Source organism: Hyperoodon ampullatus, assembly GCF_949752795.1.
Source record: "Hyperoodon ampullatus genome assembly, chromosome: 15".
NCBI lineage: Eukaryota > Metazoa > Chordata > Mammalia > Artiodactyla > Ziphiidae > Hyperoodon > Hyperoodon ampullatus.
In genome coordinates, this window is record NC_136928.1 from 19611097 (window position 1) to 19633786 (window position 22690).

The 22690-nt window shown below is 45.2% G+C and overlaps 1 protein-coding gene across 1 annotated transcript in view; it reads right to left on the bottom strand.

The window, feature by feature from the left end:
* The window catches only part of RFX8 (regulatory factor X8), a gene marked incomplete at both ends in the record, with an annotated part of 68535 nt that overhangs the window by 28986 nt on the left and 16859 nt on the right, over window positions 1–22690 (bottom strand). Inside the window, 2 exon segments of the mRNA XM_079720642.1 lie at window positions 13243–13329; window positions 14553–14614. Of these exon segments, the coding sequence (XP_079576768.1) occupies window positions 13243–13329; window positions 14553–14614 (149 nt within the window).

Sequence of the window (22690 nt, forward strand, 5' to 3'; positions counted from 1 at the left end):
TCTCAGAAGCCGGCCCTGAGCGTGTGCCCTGGGCGGACACAGCTACCTGCCCGTGGGGCTGCCTGCTCCCAGGTGTGCAGCAGGGCGGGCCCTGGTTAGGGTGCCACGCGAACAGCTGTGCTGCCTGTCCCACCCCAAACAGGCCAGAGTGAGGAGGGCACTCTGGGACACAGGAATGAGCCCGACTCTGCGGGAAGGGGGCCTGGGCGCGAGCAGAAGACAGGGGCAGGGGAAGACCAGCTACTTCAGGGGACCCGCCATCCCGTGTCTGCCTGGACTGCAGGGGCAGGCTTGATGCATTCTTTGTAATCGAGGGAGCAGCAGGGAGAAATGATTCAGAGAGCTCCCTTTTACCCTCCGGCCCATCTCCCCCGATGGCAGCATTTTGCCCATCTACAGTATGATGTCACAGTCTGGCTTTTGACACTGATACAGATTCACTGATCTTACTAGAATTTCCCAAGTTTCACTTAAACTCCTTTTTGCATATGTTCAACACAATGTTATCACTTATGGAGATTCGTGCACTCAATACCACAGAAGAGACACAGAACATCCGTGTCATCACAAGGGTCCCTGGTGCTGCCCCTGTGTAACCACACCCATCTCTTGCTCCCTCACCCCCAGGTCCCTAACTCCTGGCAACCAGGAAACGGTCCTTCATTCCCGCATCTTTTTAAAGAGTGCAATTTGCAGCAAAGGAAACCGTAAACAATGAAAAAGATGACCTATGGAATGGGAGAAAATATTTGCAAATGATGCAACCAACAAGGGCTTAATCTCCAAAATATACAAACAACTCATACAACTCAACAACAAAAAAACAAACAACCTAATCGAAAAATGGGTGAAGACCTAAATAGACATTTCTCCAGGGAAGACATACACATGGCCAACGGGCACATGAAAAGCTGCTTCACATTGCTAACTATCAGAGAAATGCAAATCAAAACTGCAATGAGGTATCACCTTACCCCGGTCAGAATGACCATCATCAAAAAGTCTACAAATAACAAATGCTGGAGAGGGTGTGGAAAAAAGGGACCCCTCCCACACTGTTGGTGGGAATGTAAGTTACTGCAGCCCCTATGGAAAATAGTATGGAGGTTCCTCAAAAAGCTAAAAATAGAGTTGCCATCTGATTCAGCAATCCCACTCCTGGGCATATACCCAGACAAAACTCTAATTCAAAAAGATACATGCATCCCTATGTTTATAGCAGCACTGTTCACAATAGCCAAGACAGGGAAACAACCTAAATGTCCACCGACAGATGAATGGATAAAGAAGATGTGGTATATATGCATAATGGAATACTACTCAGCCATAAAAAAGAATGAAATAATGCCATTTGCAGCAACATGAATGGACCTAGAGATTATCATATTAAATGAAGTAAGTCAGAGAGAGAAAGACAAATACCATATGATATTACTTATATGTGGAATCTAAAATATAACACAAATGAACTTATCTATGAAACAGAAACAGACTCACAGACACAGAGAACAGACTGTGGTTGCCAAGGTGGGTGGGGTAGGGGAGGGATGAACTGGGAGTTTGGGCTTAGCAGATGCAAACCAGTATACATAGGATGGATAAACAACAAGGTCCTACTGCATAGCACAGGGGACTCTTCAATATCCTGTGATAAACGACAATGGAAAAGAATATATATAAAAAAAGAACATATATATATGTATGTATAACTGAATCACTCTGCTGTACAGCAGAAATTAACACAACATTGTAAATCAACTATACTTCAATAAAAATAAAGAGCGCAATTTGGTGTTTTCTTAGCTTATTCACGAGGTCACGCACTTGTGCAGAGAAGACAGAACACGGCAGGCCTGAGATTGCTATCCTTAGAGAGGCCTGCTTGCCAGACTGGCCCTCGGCTGGCGTCTGAGAACTGGGCTCTCTGAGTGTTTCCAGTCCACAAGCAACAAGTAATAGGGGTTCACTGTGCCTGGACTGTTTCTGCACACAATGTAGTTGATGCTCAGTAAACTTTCTTGGTGGTTTTGGCACATGCTAGGAAGAAGGTGCTTATGGGACCAACCCTTAGTAAAGCCTTTTTTTTTTTTTTTTTGCGGTACGCGGGCCTCTCAGTGTTGTGGCCTCTCCCGTTGCGGAGTACAGGCTCCGGACGCACAGGCTCAGCGGCCATGGCTCACGGGCCCAGCCGCTCTGCGACATGTGGGATCTTCCCGGACCAGGGCACGAACCCGTGTCCCCTGCATCGGCAGGCGGACTCTCAACCACTGCGCCACCAGGGAAGCCCAGTAAAGCCTGTGAGTGTACAGTCTCCAATGGGCTTCCCTGAGCTGAAACATCACACGCGTGTTGCTGTGTTTTTCCTGCACAGAGGGCTGTGCTCTGTGTGAGCCCTCGGGGGAGGGCGAGAGCAGGAGAAAGGCTGCACGTGGATCCCTGCAGACAGTGCCTCTCTTTCCCTTCTGATCTGTGTATCCTCACTGCATCTCTGTAGTCAGTCTTAGCCTGGGCTGAGAGCTCCCTGTTGGTATGGCCTGAGGGGCTGGAGAGCTTTTCTCAGGCAGGGCAGGGATTTCCCTCTGTAGTCAGCTGGACTCCTCGGCTGCTTCTTGGGTGGCCTGGGGGACAAAGAGGCTTCCTGGACCAGGCTGCTTGCTGTAGCTGGGCCTCCCCTGACAGGGGGGCTCGCATTCCCAGTATCTCCTGGTGGAAAAGGGATGTCTCAGACCCAGCGAGGAAGGAGAGTGTTTCCTCTGGCTGTTTATATTTGGTGGGAATCTCCCTAGCGCTTCCCCTTGCCTGGTATTGTTAGAAGAATGAGTCTGTCTGGGATGCTTTTTCTTGCTCAGTTGGTGGGGGTGGGGGTAGGGGGAAACACTGGGTCTAGGGTCGGGGGTTGCGGGATACCCCGCCTCTGTGCTGTGTGTAGCCCTGGGGTTCCCAACCTGCTCACTTTCTTCTTACCACCTTTCAGAGTTTTCCTCTGGTTGCTTCTTGCATTATTTCCAGGGTTTACAGTTGTGCTGAGCAGGAGAAGCAGGAAGAAACGTGTCTACACCATTCTGTCCCCATCCAAGGGCTCCATCATCTTTTTAAAAAAAGTTTTATTGGAGTATAGTTGATTTACAGCATTGTGTTACAGTGTCTCATTCTTTTTTTTTTAACATCTTTATTGGAGTATAATTGCTTTACAATGGTGTGTTAGTTTCTGCTTTATAACAAAGTGAATCAGCTATACATATACATATATCTCCGCATCTCTTCCCTCTTGCGTCTCCCTCCCACCCTCCCTATCCCACCCCTCTAGGTGGTCACAAAGCACCGAGCTGATCTCCCTGTGCTATGCAGCTGCTTCCCACTAGCTATCTATTTCACATTTGGTAGTGTATATATGTCCATGCCACTCTCTCACTTCGTCCCAGCTTACCCTTCCCTCTCCCCGTGTCTTCAAGTCCATTCTCTAGTAGATCTGTGTCTTTATTCCTGTCCTGCCCCTAGGTTCTTCATGACCTTTTTTTTTTCTTTTTAGATTCCATATATATTATATGTGTTAGCATACGGTATTTGTTTTTCTCTTTCTGACTTACTTCACTCTGTATGACAGACTCTAGGTCCATCCACCTCACTACAAATAACTCAATTTCGTTTCTTTTTATGGCTGAGTAATATTCCATTGTATATATGTGCCACATCTTCTTTATCCATTCGTCTGTCGATGGACACTTAGGTTGCTTCCATGTCCTGGCTATTGTAAATACTGCTGCAATGAACCAGTGTCTCATTCTTAAAGTGGATCTCTGGACTATAGATTTCTACTTCATACTTTTTTTTTTAATTTATTTTTTTTGGCCACTCGGCATGTGGGATCTTAATTCCCCGAGCCGGGATCGAACCCTCGCCCCCTGCATTGGCAGCACGGAGTCTTAACCACTGGACCGCCAGGCAAGTCCCCTATCATCATATTTTAATTTATGAGGAACAAACATATAAGTAAGCATTTCATTCACCATTAACATTGATTTATAAAGTATATATCGTCTTTTTTCAAAAAGTTTCTGGAGTAGCTTGAATCATGTCCAGGGAACAGGCTGTAGATTCACTTTTCCTGGCTCCTGCCCTCGAATCCAAACCAATACCCTGGAGATGATTCAATCGCCCATGAGAAAAGGGCTCTGAAAGCTGGAAAGAAGACAGTGGACTGCCTGGGAGTACAGGACTGGAGAAGCAACCATGTGATGAGTTCGCTGTTTTGTTCTGATCGCCCATGTGTATCTGGACTGCACACAGGAGGGACCTGGAACCCAGAACTGTCACCAGGCACAGACCTGAATCCCAAGAGGACCAGGAGAGGGAAGCCTGACAGAGACAGCAGGAGCTGGCCACCCCAAATGCCCACAGCGGCAGCTCTAAAGTGCTGGTGGGCTGACCACCCCCTACCACCCCCGGGACACTGATGTAGGGACAGTATTGAAGCCCCTCGCCAGTTCAACGCCCAGTCCACACTTGGAGCTCAGCAGGGCAGGCGGTCTACCCACAGGGGTAATACCAGCAGAGACTGGTGTCTCCCTGCCCTACACCAGGTGGCATAAGGGGATGAAGGCCCAGCACTCTGGCTCTCCCAGCTCCCCAGAGAAGGTGGCCCATGGAGGTGGGTTCAGCCCCTGCAGGTGGCCCAGTAGGTAACTGATCACAAGCCCCAGCAGTGCCAGAAGAGTGAAACAGATCAGAACAGCATGATCAGAAAATTAAACTGTCATTGGAACTACAGCCCACAAAAGTAGGCCAGATCCTATATGCTAAGCCTAAATCAGGTGACTGCCTGCTAAAGGAGAAGATTTAAACAGGGTCAAGTCTCCTAACATAACCCAGGATACGATAGAAAATCACTCTTAAAATACAAAGATCAGTGGAACAGAATAGAGAGCCCAGAAATAAACCCACACATATATGGTCAATTAACTTACAACAAAGGAGCTAAGAATATACAATGGGGAAAGGACAGTCTCTTCAATAAATGGCGCCGGGAAGACTGGACAGACACATGCAGAAGAATCAATCTAGACCACTCTCTTACACCATACACAAAATTAACTCAAAATGAATTAAAGAGCTGAACGTAAGACCTGAGCCTAGAAGAACTTCTAGAAGCAAACACAGGTGGTAAGCTCCTTGACATAGATCCTGGTGACGATTTTTTTGAAATCTGACCCCAAAAGTAAAAGCAACAAAAGCAAAAACAAAGAAGTGGGATTACATCAAACTAAAAACCTTGTGCACAGTAAAGGAAACCATCAACAAAGTGAAAAGTTAACCTATGGAATTGGAGAAAATATTTGCAAATCATATCTCTGATAAGGGATTAATATCCAAAATACAAAGAGCTCATACAACTCAATAGCAAACAACAAACAATCCAATTAAAAATGGGCAGAATATCTGAACAGACATTTTTGCAACGAAGACATGCAGATGGCTGACAAGTACATGAAAAGATGCTCAACAGGGCTTCCCTGGTGGCGCAGTGGTTGAGAGTCCGCCTGCCGATGCAGGGGACACGGGTTCGTGCCCCGGTCCGGGAAGATCCCACATGCAGTGGAGCGGCTGGGCCCGTGAGCCATGGCCGCTGAGCCTGTGCGTCCGGAGCCTGTGCTCCGCAACGGGAGAGGCCACAGCAGTGAGAGGCCCGCGTACCGCAAAAAAAAAAAAAAAAAAAAGATGCTCAACATCACTAATCATCAGGGAAATGCAGATCAAAACCACAGTGAGATCTCACCTCACACCTGCTAGAATGGCTGTCATCAAGAAGACAGGAGAGAACAAGTGCTGGAGGGGGTGTGGAGAAAAGGGAGCCCTTGTGCACTGCTGGTGGGAATGTAAAAACACCATATGATCCACCAATCCCACTCCTGGGGATTTATCTGAAGAAAACAAAAGCACTAACTTGCAAAGATACATGTACCTCCATGATCACTGCAGCATTATTTACACCAGCTGAGATATGAAAACAACCTATGTGTCCACTGACAGGTGAACGAATAAAGCAATTATGGTATATATACACAGTGGAATAATATTCAGCCATAAAAAAGAATGAAATCTTGCCATTTGGGACAACATGGATGGACCCTGAGGGCAGTATGCTAAGTGAAATAAGCCAGACAGAAAAAGACAAATATTGTATGATCTCACTTACACGTGGAATCTAAGAAGAAAAAGAAAAGCAAAAACCAAGCTCATAGATACAGTGGCTGCCAGGGATGGAGGGGCTGGTGGTGCTGGAGGGTGGGCAAAAGGGGTGAAGGGAGACAAAAGGTACAAACTTCCAGGTATAAAATAAGTAAGTCCCGGGAACGTTATGTATAGCATGATGATTACAGTTACTAATACTGTGTCATATATTTGAAATTTGCTAACAGAGTAGATCTTAAAAGTTACCATGACCAGGAAAAATTCTGTAACTATGTATATGGTGACAGATGATAACTAGACTTACTGTGATGATCATTTTGCAATATACACAAATATCCAATCATTATGTTGTACACCTGAAGCCAATATTATGTTGTATATCAATTATACCTCAATAAAAAAAGAAAGAAAGGAAGGAAGGAAGGAAGGAGGGAAGGGAGGGAGGGAGGAAGGAAACCACCCATAATATTGAGAGTTAGGTAAATCACAATTCCATCAGAAAAGACAATCCACTGACGCTAACACTGAGATGAACCAGATGTTGGAATTATGTGACAAAGATTTTCACACAGTCATTATAAAAGTGTTCCAAGTAATTATGAATTCTTTGGAAACAGATTAAAAAAACAGAAAACCTCTGCAAAGAAACAGAAGTTATACAACAGAACCAAATGGGAATGACAGAACCGAAAAACACAAGAGCCAAAATAAAAATAATATACATAACACTATGAAAAAATCATGCAGATATATTAAAATAAATACATCAAAGACAAGGGCAATATGCTGAAGAGTCTTATTAAATGTTTACCATGTGCCAGGTACTGTTTTAAGCATTTTCCTTGTATTAATTCATTTAATCTTCACAACAGCCCTGTGACGTAGATATTAGTATCCTTGTTAATGGGTGAGGAATCTGAGACACAGAGAGGTTGAGTGACTTGTCTAAGATTACACAGCTGACTAGAGGTGGAGTTGGGGAGTCTGTCTTAGAGTCTCTGCTCCTGTCCACGTGTACTGTTGCTTGGTATTATGCTGCCTCTTTCAGAGAATGAAATGAATTCCAGTGAGGAGTCTCAGTGGGTATCTCTGCCAGGGCTGCTGCTAAGCCTCCTCATGGGCCCCTCCCCCTCCTCTTCCATCTCCTCCAACAGCCCAGAATTAGCACAGCTGCCAGAGGATCTCCACTTGACATGCCAATCAGCCTGCTTCACTCCCCAGCCTGAGTCTCCCCAGCGGCTCACATCACACTCGGAATAACATCCTGCCTCCTTCCCAAGACCTGTGGGCCCTGCCTGTGTTTTCAGATCCCCCTCCGCCCACTCTCCTGTTCATGCCAACCTCCACCCTCAGACTTCCTCGCTCTTCTTTGCACTCATCCCTGCCCCAGGCCCTTTGCACTTGCCCTTTCCCCTCCCGGAACGCTTGTCCCCCGGATCTTCACTTGGCCACTTGCTTTTTTCACATTTCTGCTCCAAAGGCATCTTCCCAGGGAGGCCTCCCATGACTGCATTTTATTGTCTTCAGATCAATCTCACTATCGTTCCTTTTTGACTGTCTTTCTCCCCAACTAAAACTGACCAGAGGGGGAATTCCCTGGCAGTCCAGTGGTTAGGACTCCACATTTCCACTGCAGGGGGCATGGGTTTGATCCCTCGTCAGGGAACTAAGATCTTGCATGCCACGTGGCATGGCCAAAAAAAAAAAAAGCTGGGGCAAAAAAAAATAATAATTAAAAAAATAAATAAACCTGACCAGCGGGAAGGCCTTGTTTATCTTGCTTACTGCTTCATCACCAGTGGCTAGAACAGGGCCTGACTTAGTGTAGGAACTTAAATATTTGTTGAATGAACAGATAAATGAATGGATGAGAGATATAGTTTTCATTACCTGAAAAGCAGAGAGATGCAGTTTTTATTTTCAGACCTAATTTTTAAAAGGTCACACAGGTCCTAATGTAAAAGATGTCGTATAATAAAATAGAAGACAGTTTCACCAGCATAGTTCATAGATTAACAACAGTATTAACATTTATTATATTCTACCTTCAAAATATACATGTTGTATTTCTTAAAACATGGCGTCGGTAAGAAACTTACCCTTAAACCTTAATGCTTTTTAAGCTACAGTAATCAAGACAATATGGTACTGGCACGAAAACAGAAATATAGATCAATGGAACAGGATAGAAAGCCCAGAGATAAATCCACGCACCTACGGTCAACTCATCTATGACAAAGGAGGCAAGGATATACAATGGAGAAGACAGTCTCTTCAATAAGTGGTGCTGGGAAAACTGGACAGCTACATGTAAAAGAATGAAATTAGAACACTCCCTAACACCATACACAAAAATAAACTCAAAATGGATTAGAGACCTAAATGTAAGACCAGACACTATAAAACTCTAGAGGAAAACATAGGAAGAACACTCTTTGGCATAAATCACAGCAAGATCTTTTTTGATCCACCTCCTAGAGTAATGGAAATGAAAACAAAAACAAAAAAATGGGATCTAATGAAACTTAAAAGATTTTGCACAGCAAAGGAAGCTACAAACAAGACGAAAAGACAACCCTCAGAATGGGAGAAAATGTTTGCAAACGAACCAATGGACAAAGGATTTATCTCCAAAATATATAAACAGCTCATGCAGCTCAATATTAAAAAAACAAACAACCCAATCCAAAAATGGGCAGAAGACCTAAATAGACATTTCTCCAAAGAAGACATACAGATGGCCAAGAAGCACATGAAAAGCTGCTCAACATCACTAATTATTAGAGAAATGCAAATCAAAACTACAATGAGGTATCACCTCACACCAGTTAGAATGGGCACCATCAGAAAATCTACAAACAAATGCTGGAGAGGGTGTGGAGAAAAGGGAACCCTCTTGCACTGTTGGTGGGAATGTAAATTGATATAGTCACTACGGAGAATAGCATGGAGGTTCCTTAAAAAACTAAAAAGAGAATTACCATATGACCCAGCAATCCCACTACTGGGCATAAATCCAGAGAAAACCATAATTGTAAAAGACACATGCACCCCAGTGTTCATTGCAGCACTATTTACAATAGCCAGGTCATGGAAGCAACCTAAATGCCCATGGACAGACGAATGGATAAAGAAGACGTGGTACATATATACAATGGAATATTACTCAGCCATAAAAAGGAACGAAATTGGGTCATTTGTAGAGACGTGGATGGATCTAGAGACTGTCATACAGAGTGAAGTAAGTCAGAAAGAGAAAAACAAATATTGTATATTAATGCATATATGTGGAACCTAGAAAAATGGTACAGATGAACCAGTTTGCAGGGCAGAAATTGAGACACAGATGTAGAGAACAAACGTATGGACACCAAGGAAAGTGGCGGGGTGGTGGTGGTGGGATGAACTGGGAGATTGGGATTGACATGTATAAAACTGATGACTAATAAGGACCTGCTGTGTAAAAAAAAAAATAAAATAAAATTCAAAAAAAAAAAAAACCTTAAGCCTTTAAAAAAAAATCTCTTAATTGGCCAAGACTTTAGAGTTTATCTATTATCAGACACATGTGGAGCACAGGACATTAAAAGCACCTGCTGCTGGGCTGATCTCCAGAATAAGCCAATGTCATCCTTGTCCTGACCTTTGTCCCCCGAAGCCCTCCTCTTCCTCAATGAGGGTAAAGCCTATTTTTTCCCCACAAAGACCAGTTCCAGCCCCTTTCTCTGTGACATCAACGCAGAAGCCTCAGGACACTAATGGCCTCTCACCCCTGCACAGTTCTTGCCCTGTTGGTTGTTTTCCTTGTGTGTGTGTGTGGCAGGGGGCACATGCAGGGCTCTCCACACCGCCTGCTGGGTGCTCTGGGCAAACAAAGACACACACACATCAGCAAGTGAGAGATCCCCTTTGCGCAAGGAAAGGTCCGACTGTGACGGAAACAAATCTCTCATCCTTCCGACTCCCTTCCCTGACTTCTCTATTTTTGCTGCTCTCATTTTTCCATCTCTGTGACTAAGGGCTGAATAAGAGATGTAAGAGGAGGAGCTGGTGGGAAGCAGGTAATAAGGATTCGACTTGAGGTTGAGTTCGAGGTTTGGGTGGGACGGGCTGGCCTGAGTCATCCCTGCCACCGTCTGTGGACACAGGCCCAACCATCCGAAGGCCCTGCCTTCGAAGGGTCCTGCAGCTGTGCCTCCTTTTTGGTCCAGGCGCTCATCACAACGACTGAGGACCATTTCCTGGCCGCTGTCACCCTCTCCTTCCAGTCTAGTCTCTTTAAACCTTAATTCCAAGCTTTTCATTCTTCAACAGCTTTTTCAGGGCCGACACTGTGTCTCCAGGCAACGTTGGGGATAAAACAAGCTCCATGGTTCCTGGCCTTGCAGAGGTTCCCAGGATGACACCACCCTGTTTCCCACAGGACGACTCCAAAGGCTTACAGACACCCCGCCCCCAGCATCGAATTCAAGTCCCTTCCCCAGGCTGGTGCTCCACCCCATGTCCGAATCCTGCACGGCAGGGAGCCTCTGCCATCACACCTCTGTGTGTGCTCACCTCCCTCCCTGAGCCTCGACATCCTCTCCCTCCCGCCTCCCTCTCCACCCATCAAGGCTCTGTCCTTCACAGCTTCGTTCAAAGCACGCCTCTCTCCCAGGCCCCTCTGATCCCCTGGCTCAGAACGTGCGCTCTCCACCTCTGAGTTCTCACGGGACCTTGTGTACACTTCCGACACCCATCACGTTATACTTGCTATCAAGCGAAATGTACATTTAGTTCCTCTATGAAGCCATCAGAGAGAACGGTCCACGTCTTACCCATACTGGTGGTTCCCCATGGCTCTCCCCCGGCCGCTGCCTTACAACACAGGGCACCTTATACAAAAGGTGATCATATAATTCGTTATAGTTTCTTGTCCACACTAGAACCCTTTGGAGAGTGAAAGGGGCCCTCTTAGTCATTATGCTGGGCTAGAAGTAAAGGTAAAAGTGACCCTGGCTACTTGGATATGTGGTCCCCTATCTAGGCCACATGAAGGCTCCATGAACAATGTATGAATTAAGAGGAAACGCTGGCTGGGTCGACAGCCAGTGAGCGGCATGGGGCAGTGGAGGAGGGGTCTTCTCTAGAGCTGGGGCTGCTGAGGACGGTTCCCTGGAGCAGGTGGTCCCTGAGGTATGTCCCAGGGAAGGGATAGGATTCAGGAAGGTCCAATGAGACAGAGAGAAGAAGGAATGACATCATGCAAGGACAGGATGATAGGAGCAAAGACAGAACCGCATTTGACATTTTCAGAGAAAAGTGAGTATGGCTGAAACCGGCAGTTTATGTGGGGGAGAAACTGGCAACAGGGTCGGAAAGTGCAGTAGGAAGGATCTGGGGGGCGGACGCCAGTCTGGGAAAGCGGGGTGCGTAGGCTTCATGCAGGAGGGAAGAGCAAGCTCCCGAGTGTTTCTGAGCAACAAAGAGACAAAGAAAATGCAGAATTGTGGGGAGGTTAGTCTCACAGTTGTGTTTATTTATTTATTTACTTATTTTGAAATTTAGGGGTTTGTATTTATATTAATGAGTAGTGTTACAAAAACAGTTTTCGTAGAATTCCTTAAGGTATTACGGCTTCTTGATATGTTTCGGAATTCATATTTCTTTTTTCTTTATTTATTTTTTTACTTTATTGGAGTATAATTGCTTCACAATGGTGTTAGTTTCTGCTTTATAACAAAGTGAATCAGTTATACATATACATATATCCCCATATCCCCTCCCTCTTGCGTCTCCCTCCCTCCCACTCTCCCTATCCTACCCATCCAGGTGGTCACATATTTCTCTTTTTTAAATATCTCTTTTTGGTTTTGGTCCTGCTGGGTTCTCAGCCTTCATACGAATTAACATGAATATTTTGCTACTGAGTATTATATTTGTTAACTTATATCTATTATAAGAATGTGGCCCATAGATACATGGAATTTCCCTTTAATTATTTAAGATAAAGAAGTTTTAAGTTTTGCCAAATCAAGATTATCAATTATTTTCTTACTCCTTCCATTTATTTATTTATTATTATACTTTTAATTTAATTTTTTAAATTAATTTTTACCAGAGTGTAGTTGCTTTACTCACGGCTGTGTTTACAGAGAGGTGAGGCTGAGGAGAGGGAGGTCACGTGGGATCCACGGAAATAATCTTGATTATTATGAGATGACCAGGGCTTCAAGGAAACATCAGTAACCATAAAGAGTGGTCAGGACACCCGAAAGGGAAGAATTAACAGGACTTGTGACCTGGGGGACTCAGGGATGGCTTTCGGGTGACGCTCTACACGGCTTATATCTATTGGGATCACAGATGGAAATAGGGCCGTCAAGAGGCAGAGGTGATCGGAGGGAGAGGATGAAGTTCAGTTTCTGCATCCTCAGTGTGAGGTACCAGTGGGTCTTCTGGATGGAAATGTCCAGTAGACAGCCAGACAGAAAAGCCTAGGAGGTGGGAGAGATGAGGAGAAGCAGAAGTGATTTAGAAGGAGTCATCCACGGACGGAGAGGCAGGCAGAAGACAGAAAGGGATGAGGTGTCTTGGGGCCAAAGTGTGGGAAGAGCATCATGGATGATGAAGGGTTGGATCTCAGGGAGATGCATGCCCTGGGGGGGGTGGGGCGTGGAGAGGTAAGGAGACCAAGAAGGGCTCATTTTGGGGAAGGAACTGGATGACGCAGAGTCCTGAGGGCTAGAGGAAGTTTCGAGCAGGAAGTGGTTAATTCTGTCAAATTTGACAGAGGGAGCAAGAAGGACAAAGACTTTGTGCAAAAGGGCTTTGGCAACTGAGATGAGGATGAAAATGAACAGTATCCGAGGAAGTGACCACGATACGCATTTCTCTGGCCAACGATGTGGCCCGTGTCAGAGGCATGGTGACGTGATGTGTGTGCTTCCATTCTTAAGGAGGATGAATGGCACAACAGCCAAAAAGCCAGTTAGGTTCAACCGAAGTACGAACGGTCCTAATACTGATCAGGCTGTGACCTATGACCAAAATACCTAAATGACAGGTACTAACCTGTGATATCTTTTTTCACCCAGAAGGCAGCAGTACTGGGCATAGAAGAAAGAACTTTTCTTGATACGGATCCCGTCGTAATGATACCTGAAAAATAAAGGTTGTCTTCAAGATGATGTCAAACCACTGGCGTGCTTTAGAGAAGACACAGAACGGACTAGCCAAGGAAGACAGAGTTCTTCTCTGGGTTTCATCATTGACTCCATTTATTAGGAAAAGCTAATCAGTCATGCGGCCTGACCAAGCTCTGTTAGGTGGACAATTTCGTACTATTTCACATGCATCAACTTTGAAACGGGCTTGCAGATGTTCTCCTCTGCTTTCCTGACTTATGACACTCGAATCTTAAAGAGATGCCATAGGGAAAGCCTCCAGTTGCCTCCGCCATTGACTTTCTCAAAGGGAGGCGGACCGATGCCAGTGTCCCCTCTGCTGAATGGACTCAGGTTCTCAGACCCCCAGTAGGAAGGTTGGTTCCTCCTCTGCTGAGGCAGGGAAAGGCAGCAGCTCGTATGGGCTCCTAGCAGCCCAACAAAATTTTTTCAAATTAACTGTTGCCCAGTGTTTAGCTTGGCAAACTCTTCCATGCCTTCCACTCCAAGGGTGGCAGGCTCCTTCCCTAGTCTGGCTTCCATCCCTTCTTACTGATTTCCTGATCTCACCGATTTCTCCTGATTTTTCTTGATTTAAAACAAACAACAAATAACAATGATAACTGAGTGACATTTATAACAGGATGCACCCGATAACACTGGAATTTCCTTTCAAGTTAAAAATATCACCCGGGTACCTTCTGTCTCGTGAATAGAATCCAAATATGCGAATTAGATGAATGCTTAGAAATTTTAGTTCACGAGTAATTAAAATAGTTTTATTGTTCTAGGGATATAGTTACTTAACTATTTCAACAATTAGACATTTACATGTCTGAACATTGGAAGTGTCAGAAACAGAAAAATACACTGTGACTTCTGTATTTTAACAAAATCTCTCAAGAAGATAGAGACTCATGTTTGGTCCTGGCATCACCTGAATTGTATCAGACACTGGGAATTTCATATAAGTATAGGAACTCTTTGGTAAGAGTTGATATTTATCGTTTGTTTAGTTTCGCATTTCTTTGGTCACCCATTTTGTGATTTTTCAAAATGTGTGTTTTTAACATTTAAAATAAAACAAACAAACTGCTTGTGATTATGGATGACTTTGTTTTTTGCTTCTTTTGTTTTTTGGTTTCCTATTATGCACTTGTTAACTTTTAAGAATAAGTGTCATTTAAAAAAATAATAAAACAAAAATGATCAACCTACCTGGCACTTCCTCTTGTGCCCCGCCTCCGGGTGCCAAGATCAGGGAAAACCAAGTGCACGAGCTAAAAGGATAAGCCAGATTTAAAATTGCAGTTTGAAAATTTAGAAATAGAACTTCCAGCTTCGTCTCTTACCACGTTTAAACTGTATTCCCTCTTTTCTGATCATTAAGAAAATATAAGTAACTGAAATTTGGAAAAGTCAGACAAGTATAAAGAAGGAAACACACCACTCAGACGGATACTGCCATGTAAACCTCAATGTGGTTCATTCCCATCTTTTTCCAAAGCCTCACTGTGTACATGGATTCCGTGGGTCTACATAGGAAATACCAGCATCGCACAATTAGCGTGTCAGCAGCTCTGCTTTCCACTTTCTTCCCTCCAACTTGTACCATAAGCACTTCCCCCTATCATTAAAAATCCTCTGAAAACAGGGAAGTATCAATACTAACACTGCAAAATAGTCCAGCATGCGAGGGTGCCATGATTTTACTAGTTTCTTTTTTCCAATGAGATTGGCATTTTCACTTTTTTTTATTATTCATTTGTTTACCTAACTTTTTCATTTTAAAGGTTTTGTTAGCAAATGCTGTTAAATATTGAATAACAGAGCTACTTCTGACTCAATGTTTCATCTCTCCATTATCTTATCTTTTTTTTTTTGGTCATGCCATGCGGCACGCAGGATCTTAGTTCCCGGACCAGGGATCGAACCCGTGCCCCCTCCATTGGGAGCGTGGAGTCTTAACCACTGGACCGCCAGGGAAGTCCCAAACCCCACCATCTTTCTGATGTACGTTTTGTTAGACAGCACTGATATGATGTCTATGACCAATTACATTTTAAAAAACCGGAAGTCTTTTTTTTTACAGGTTTACAGGTCGTTCACAGGTCCATGACAAGCATGGTATCCAAGTGGATGTCTATTGAAAAGGGAAATCCTGGATTGTGGTAAAATTACAAAAATACAAAGCAGGAAAGCAGGATGTTCCAAGTTGTCATGTAATGATTTCTGTGATTTTCTACAATTTGCTCCGTAGTCACTCAGCCTCTGCTTCTGCCTTCCTCCTTTTTTTGTTCTTAGCTTCCAAAAGCAGCAGGATTTGACAGTGTCTTGAAGCGTTTCTCTCGGCTGGCGCCAGGCCCCACCTCTTCCTCCAGGAAGCCGTCCAAGCCCAGGTGGGAAGGCACAGGTTAGGGACGGAGAGGCAGGTCTTAGCACATCGAGGTCACGAGGCCAAATCGAGGCTCCTTCAGGGAAGGAGAATCAGAACGTATGACGAAAATAAATGACAACAGGAGTTAAAAGAAAACATCAGCCACGTCTAAAGGCAGAATTCGGAGCCAGAAGTTCCTACTTTCAACCACAGATTGACCATTTCATCTTCTCTTGAGAAAATCACTTAAAACCTTCCCTCTAGGTCTAGTTGTAAAATAATAGCTACCGAAAAGAATTATCCTCAAGCATGCAGCAGGCTCAGATTCAAGGCCCTGGCGTATCATCTGATGTTTTGGAAGCAGAAACAAATTCCTAGTTGCCTGGCAGGACAGTAATCCACACGTCTTATTTTACTGAGTATTTCCAACCCCAGACTATCCCGTGATTTCATTTTATAATCGGGAACACCACAGTTAAAATTTAAAAAGCAACTGAGATGATTATTTCCAAAAGATGTAGTAAGTAAATAAACTTATCTACCTAGTATATAGAGCTCACATAAATCAACAGGAAAAACACTAATACCCCAATAGAAAGTGATCGGATAATAATGTACATCCATGAAGGATACACATAACCAAAACACATGCCAAAGGACTCACCCTCCCTAAGCATACAATAAATGCAAGTTGAAACAGCTAAATGTAGTTCTTACCCAACAAATTCCCTAGGTCAAGGATATTATGGATTTGGGTAAGAATATCAAGAACTATCACGTGGGCTTACAACTGTCTAGAATCTCTCTGAGGGAAATTACCAGATACAGATGGAGACTTATGTTACTCAGAATAGAGAAAAATTATAAACATCATAAATTTCCAATAAGAAAAATAGTTAAATGAATTCTGGAACAACCAAAAAAATATTTCACAGCCATTCTACACCATGCATTTAGAAATATTTTAATGTGAAAATGTTTATGACATTGTAAGTGAAAATATGTATGTACATAATTATGAAAGTTAACGGCCCTTGGTTGCTTCCTATGTGCCAGCGCTGTCCAATTCTCTCTACATGTGTTTTTCTCATTAATTTCTTAAAAGCCTCTCATGAAGGAGCTACTATTATTAACATTATGAAGATTCTCGTTTTACAGATGACGAAGTTGAATAACTGGCCCAGGATTATAAACTAGTTAGTCTGATTCTAGGCTTAGGGCTACCTGTCTGTCTGTCTGTCCATCCACCTGTTTGACCTTCCACATGTCCATCCAACCATCCACACATTGATCTTTCAATCCATCCATCCTTGTGGTGTCTACACAAGAGGCTGGGGCGTGAAGACAGAGGCAGACAGCGAGGTGAAGTGTGAGACACCCACTGCCAGGGAACTCGCACCTTCAGGCTTTCCGCTAAAATTTGGTTATAAAATTCTAAAAAGTCCTCGACTCAAATCACCTACCGTGAGACACAGAGAGGAGGACATGGAGGATGTGTAAGGGGGTTTCTTGCAGCAAGACCACTCCCTGACCTATGAAGGGTGTGCAGGACGGGATGGCCCAGTCACCTGGGGCCCAGGGGAAGGGGGTTCACAGATTGGCCTGAAGGGCTGCTCGTGAGGCCCTCGCAGTCAGTGTCTGGCTTGGGCAGAGGACTCTGGATGGAAGAGAGATGGCTGGCCAGCCAGTGGCCTTGGGGGGAAGGCAGAGGGGCACGGCTGCTGCCCTGGCTCAGCACACCCACAGCCTGTTCAGGCCAAGAGTGGCTGAGAAGTTTCGATGGCCAGACACTGGTCACCTGTGATAAAGAGCTGACAGGTGGGAGAGCCCGGACTCTGCCCGGCAAGGCCCCCCAGGATGGGCAGTCAGGCTTCAGAGTCATTCACCAAGGCCAGGGATGCATTCTAGGACACTCCCAAGGGCTGCCCTGCAGAAGCCAACAAAGGCACCAGGAGACAAGGGTCTGCCTGGCCTCCCAAAGCGTGAAGCTGTGCAGTAGAAACTTTGCAGCCACTCTTACCTTCCCCTCCCACGGGTCCAACCAGCACCCAGCAAGGCGGTAGAAGAATGGGAGGGAGGAAGAGAAGACCCCCGCAGCTAGTTCTCTGCTGGTGAGAAACCTCGCTGGAGGACTGCGGAAGCGATTCCACGCTAAACCCAGCTCAGAGTTTGGACGTTATGTGGGGCTGGACATTCGAAGCGTCAGACGGATACTGTGTGGTAAACTAGAAGGACAGTGGGGCTTTGTGTCACCCAAGGAGTTCTAGAGACATCAGGCTGCCTGCTCAGATGCTCCTTCAGGAGGGAGGAAGCACCACCGCGTGGGCAGGACTGAAGAGACGTGGGAAACAGAGAGGCCTCTGTGATCACTGCCCGCTCCTGCTGGCACGTGTATGTGAGTGTGTCGGGGGCCTGCAAATAAACCACACATGTGCTTGCATCTCTGGACAGTGAGGTCGTAGCCGGCATTTCTCTTCTTCTTCTTTTATACCCTTCTCTCGAATTCCCACATTTTCTATGAAGTGAATGTGTTCCTTCATAATCAGAAAAACATCAGGAAATGTTACTTTAAAAAAAGGAAGTCAGCCTTTGGGAAATTTCCTCATCCACATACGCCATCACTTGCACTGGGAGTGAGATGACCTGTCATATACCCGGGACTGCCCAGCAGAGCAAGAAACACCCCAACATCTGCACAGGAACTTGGTGTGGAGTCTGGAATCAACCCCAGTCCCAGGGGGGGAGGCAGGAAATGAGAAGTGGGTATTTTGCTGTTTCTCTTGTAAACAAGCTTTGGGATCACATCCTTTTCCCCTTCCTCTCCCTTCTCCACTGAGTCACAGATTCAGCAGCTCAGGGTCCCTTTCCAAGACCAGCACCACTGAACTGACTCATTCTTCGGGCAAATTCCCAACGAGAATTGAAAGCTAGGACCTCAGTGTCTTGGGGGATGGATTCGAAGGGAAGTAGGAAGATCAAAGATGCTAGACAAATGCCCACGGTCACACACCGGAGGCTCTTTTTAACTGTTTTTTCAGAACACCCTGCAGTAGGACTGCCCTTGAGGGGAAACCACTTCGAAGAAAATCTGAGAGACGTTTTGAAAAGGAGCCTTTGATTTCTTAAAAAAGGAAGTAGAGATCATCCAGAACCAAGACGTGTCAAGCTCAAGTCACCCCACTCCCATCTGATGAGGCTGCCAGATAAGGAAACGGCTTAGTGCCAGGATACCCAGACTAGCAAAGCCCTTGAGGAAGTGCCCCAATGTGCCTAGTGAAGAAAGGACAAAATGTGGGCTGAGTGATAAGACAGCCAGGGGGAATTCCTGGCTGGTTGGAAAACCTTCCAGAGACACCCAGTGAGCTCCAGAGCCTAACACCTTGCTCGTGTCCACATTGCTTTTGATTTATCGAAGGAGGGATAAGAGAGGTGCTATTCCCACGTGTGAGCTTCAGCAGGCTGAGACAACTGGATGACTATGAGTCTAGAAGATACGGCAGGTCAGCACTAAGAAGCTGCAACTCGGAATAAAGGAACAGCCACTCTTGGGTTCCCACAGTCACGGGCATAATGACCACAGTCTGATAACAAGGACAACATATTGTATCTACACGGAGGGCTTTACAGTTTATAAAGCAGCTTTGGGAGGGCTACAGCTTACTTTTAATTCGTGTGAAAAAAATACCGAAGGGTTTTCTTTTCCTTTTTTGGATCACAAGCTTAAAATGAAACCAGCAGAGTGGCATGGAAGCATGAAAGCCAATAGTAGCCCAAAAAGTTAAAAAAGAAAAATAAGAGCCCCGTCCTCTGAGCTCTCCTGAGACACTGGGTTTTACCCATGGGGAACCTACCTTTGAAAAGAAACACCAATAAATTGAAGTCAAAATGAAACAAGTAGTCAGGGAAGTAAAAATTTGGGACCGAAGAGTATCCAATGTAGAAGGGAAGACACGAAGGTTTAAACAATTGTTTCCAATATTTGAGCAGCTGCCGTATTAGAAGATTCCACTCCTTATTTTATGATTATCCAAAGTGCAGAGCTTCCACCAATGACTGTGTTTCAGGGATGATGACTGTGGCTATAGAAATGGGTCTAAAAATGTCAGTGGTTTGGAAACATCATTGGAATCTACAGAATTCCCGGTGGGAGGGCAACGGAAGCCATCATTTCAGAAAACAATCCGGTCCCATCCCCAGACATCATAGTCACACAGCCCGTCAGCCTGCAAGTTCACCCCTGGACACACACGCCCAAGAGAACATCTCCACGTGCAGAGCAGGAGATACACACGGGAATGTTCACGACAGCAAAATTGGGAAACAACCCAAATGCTCATCAAAGGGAGAGAAGATAGGTAAACTGAACTACTACACAATAGTCAAATGAATGTAGAGGAATCTTGATATAATAATAAGTGGAACAAGTCCCAAAAGATGACATATAACATGACCCTCCTTTTTAAAAAGTTAAGCCACAAAAATAAAAAATGGGCTTTTAAAAGAAATACATTATATAAAATAAGTCAGACAGAGGAAGCCAAAGATGGTATGATCTTGCTTATATATGCAATGTAAAAAACAACAGTAAAACAAGAACACCAATCTCACTGAAACAGAGAACAGATTGATGGTTGCCAGAGGTCGGGGATGGGGGTGGTCAAAATGGGTGAAGGGGGTCAAAGGTCAAAAAAAAAGAAAACAAAAACAGAAAGACACACAAATGCACTAAAACTCTTTTTAAAAAGGGAAGATACCGATGAAGGGGTTGCTGGTTCCCTCCAGCGGGGAAGGCAGGGAGACGGGATCCAGGGATCTGGCCATATGGTTCATACGGGGCGGTGAGTTCCCAGATGCTTATGACATTGTTAAAAAGAACGAAAGAACCAGAGGGAATCAGGCTGTGAGTGGATCGAAGGTAAGAGCGTGTCATGAACCAATTCCATTCTGTCCACTGAGGACCACCGAGAAAGAGGGAGCAAGGAGGAAGGGAGGAAAGATGGGAGGGAGAGGTTGAACTGGCATCTCTGCGGCCGTGAGCAGGCTTGTCCCCCAGGTCATTTCAGCACCGGCCAGGTGGCCCCTGCAGGGGTCTGATCCTGAAGGCCGTGAGCTGTCCCCAGGTCTGCAAGGAGTCGGGTGGCTTTCCATCCGCCTGTGCTCTGCTTGCCAAGCATGGATCCTGGGGAGGGACCGTGTCTGCCCAGAGGAAGGGCAGCTTCCTCGTTGCAGAAACGCGTTGCCCCCTCCCAGCTCCGAGCCCCCATGGCTGTCTCTGCCCGGAGAGGGCATTTTGTTCTCATAAAAGCTCCCAGCCAGAGGTGCTTTTGAAGGGCTCCTGCATTGGATGTGGAGTTGGACCAGTGACCTCCAAGTTCTCTTGGAAGTCCAGGATATTTTTGAGGGAATAGCAGCTGGAAAGAGGACTGACCCATAAAGAAGGAGACCAAGGGCTTTCCTGGTGGCGCAGTGGTTGAGAGTCGGCCTGTCGATGCAGGGGACACGGGTTCGAGCCCTGGTCTGGGAAGATCCCACATGCCGCGGAGCGGCTGGGCCCGTGAGCCATGGCCACTGAGCCTGTGCGTCTGGAGCCTGTGCGCCTTAACAAGAGAGGCCGCGACAGTGAGAGGCCCACGCACTGCAATGAAGAGTGGCCCCTGCTTGCCACAACTAGAGAAAGCCCTCGCACAGAAACGAAGACCCAACACAGCAATAAATAAATAAATAAATAAATAAATAAATAAATAAATAAATAGATAGATAGATAAATAGATAAATAGATAAATAAATAAATAAATAAATAAATAAATAAATAAATAAATAAATAAATTTATTTAAAAAAAAAAGAGGAGACCAGATTTGCTGCCCAAGCACTGTAACCGTCTGTGGGACCCTCCACTGTAATCACTCCTGGTTTGTTCCTTGACTTCTAATGCTACCAGCCTCTGTTGATGGCTGTGACACAAGACAAAGCCTCAAAGATGCCAACTGTTTCCTCCCACCCACCTGTCCTTCCTGTGGGCCTCTCTCGCCTAAAGACCATTACAGTGTGGGACCCTAGGGCAGGTGGTCACGGACAGCATCACGGGAAGCACAGGACAAGCAGCCACCTTGGGAAGTTGTGAAGTGGTGGCAGAAGCTGGCTTCTGGGAAGGGGCCTGGAGCAGCCCAGTGCGGAGAAGCAGTGTCCTGGTGGTTTACATACGGATACACCAGAGGGAGAGAGAGGAGATGCCTGGTGACGTAGAATCTAGTCATGGGCTGTCTCAGAGGGGACCCACCAGCCACATGTGGCCACTGAGCACTTGAAATGTGGCTGGTCCGAATTGAGATGGGCTGTACATGTAAAATGACGTGTCGGATTTTTGAGATCTAGCACGAAGAAGAGAATGCAAAAAACAACGCATTCATTTTTAAATACTGACTCCATGTTGAACGATAGTATTTTGAATATTTTGGATTGAATTTAAAGGTTATAAAAAATTAATTTCACCTTAAAAAAACTTTTAAAATGAGGATCTAGAATATTTAAAATTGTATCTATGGCTCCTATTACATTTTTATTGGGTAGTACTGGACTAAATTCTATGAGGTCCAGTCAAACTTCTTGCAGTTGGATTAAATGAGATATCCCTTTTAAAAAATTCTCCTTTTGGACTTCCCTGGTGGCGCAGTCGTTGAGAGTCCGCCTGCCGATGCAGGGGACACGGGTTCGTGCCCTGGTCCGGGAAGATCCCACATGCCATGGAGCGGCTGGGCCCGTGAGCCATGGCCGCTGGGCCTGCGCGTCCGGAGCCTGTGCTCCACAATGGGAGAGGCCACAGCAGTGAGAGGCCCGCGTACCGCAAAAAAAACCAAAATTCTCCTTTTAACTTGTTTTGAGTGGATGTCTGTCTATTCCTGAAAACCAGATTGAAAATAAATGCGATGCAATATACGACTGAAAGTTATTATTGTTAATTTAATAACAATTAAGCCCCAT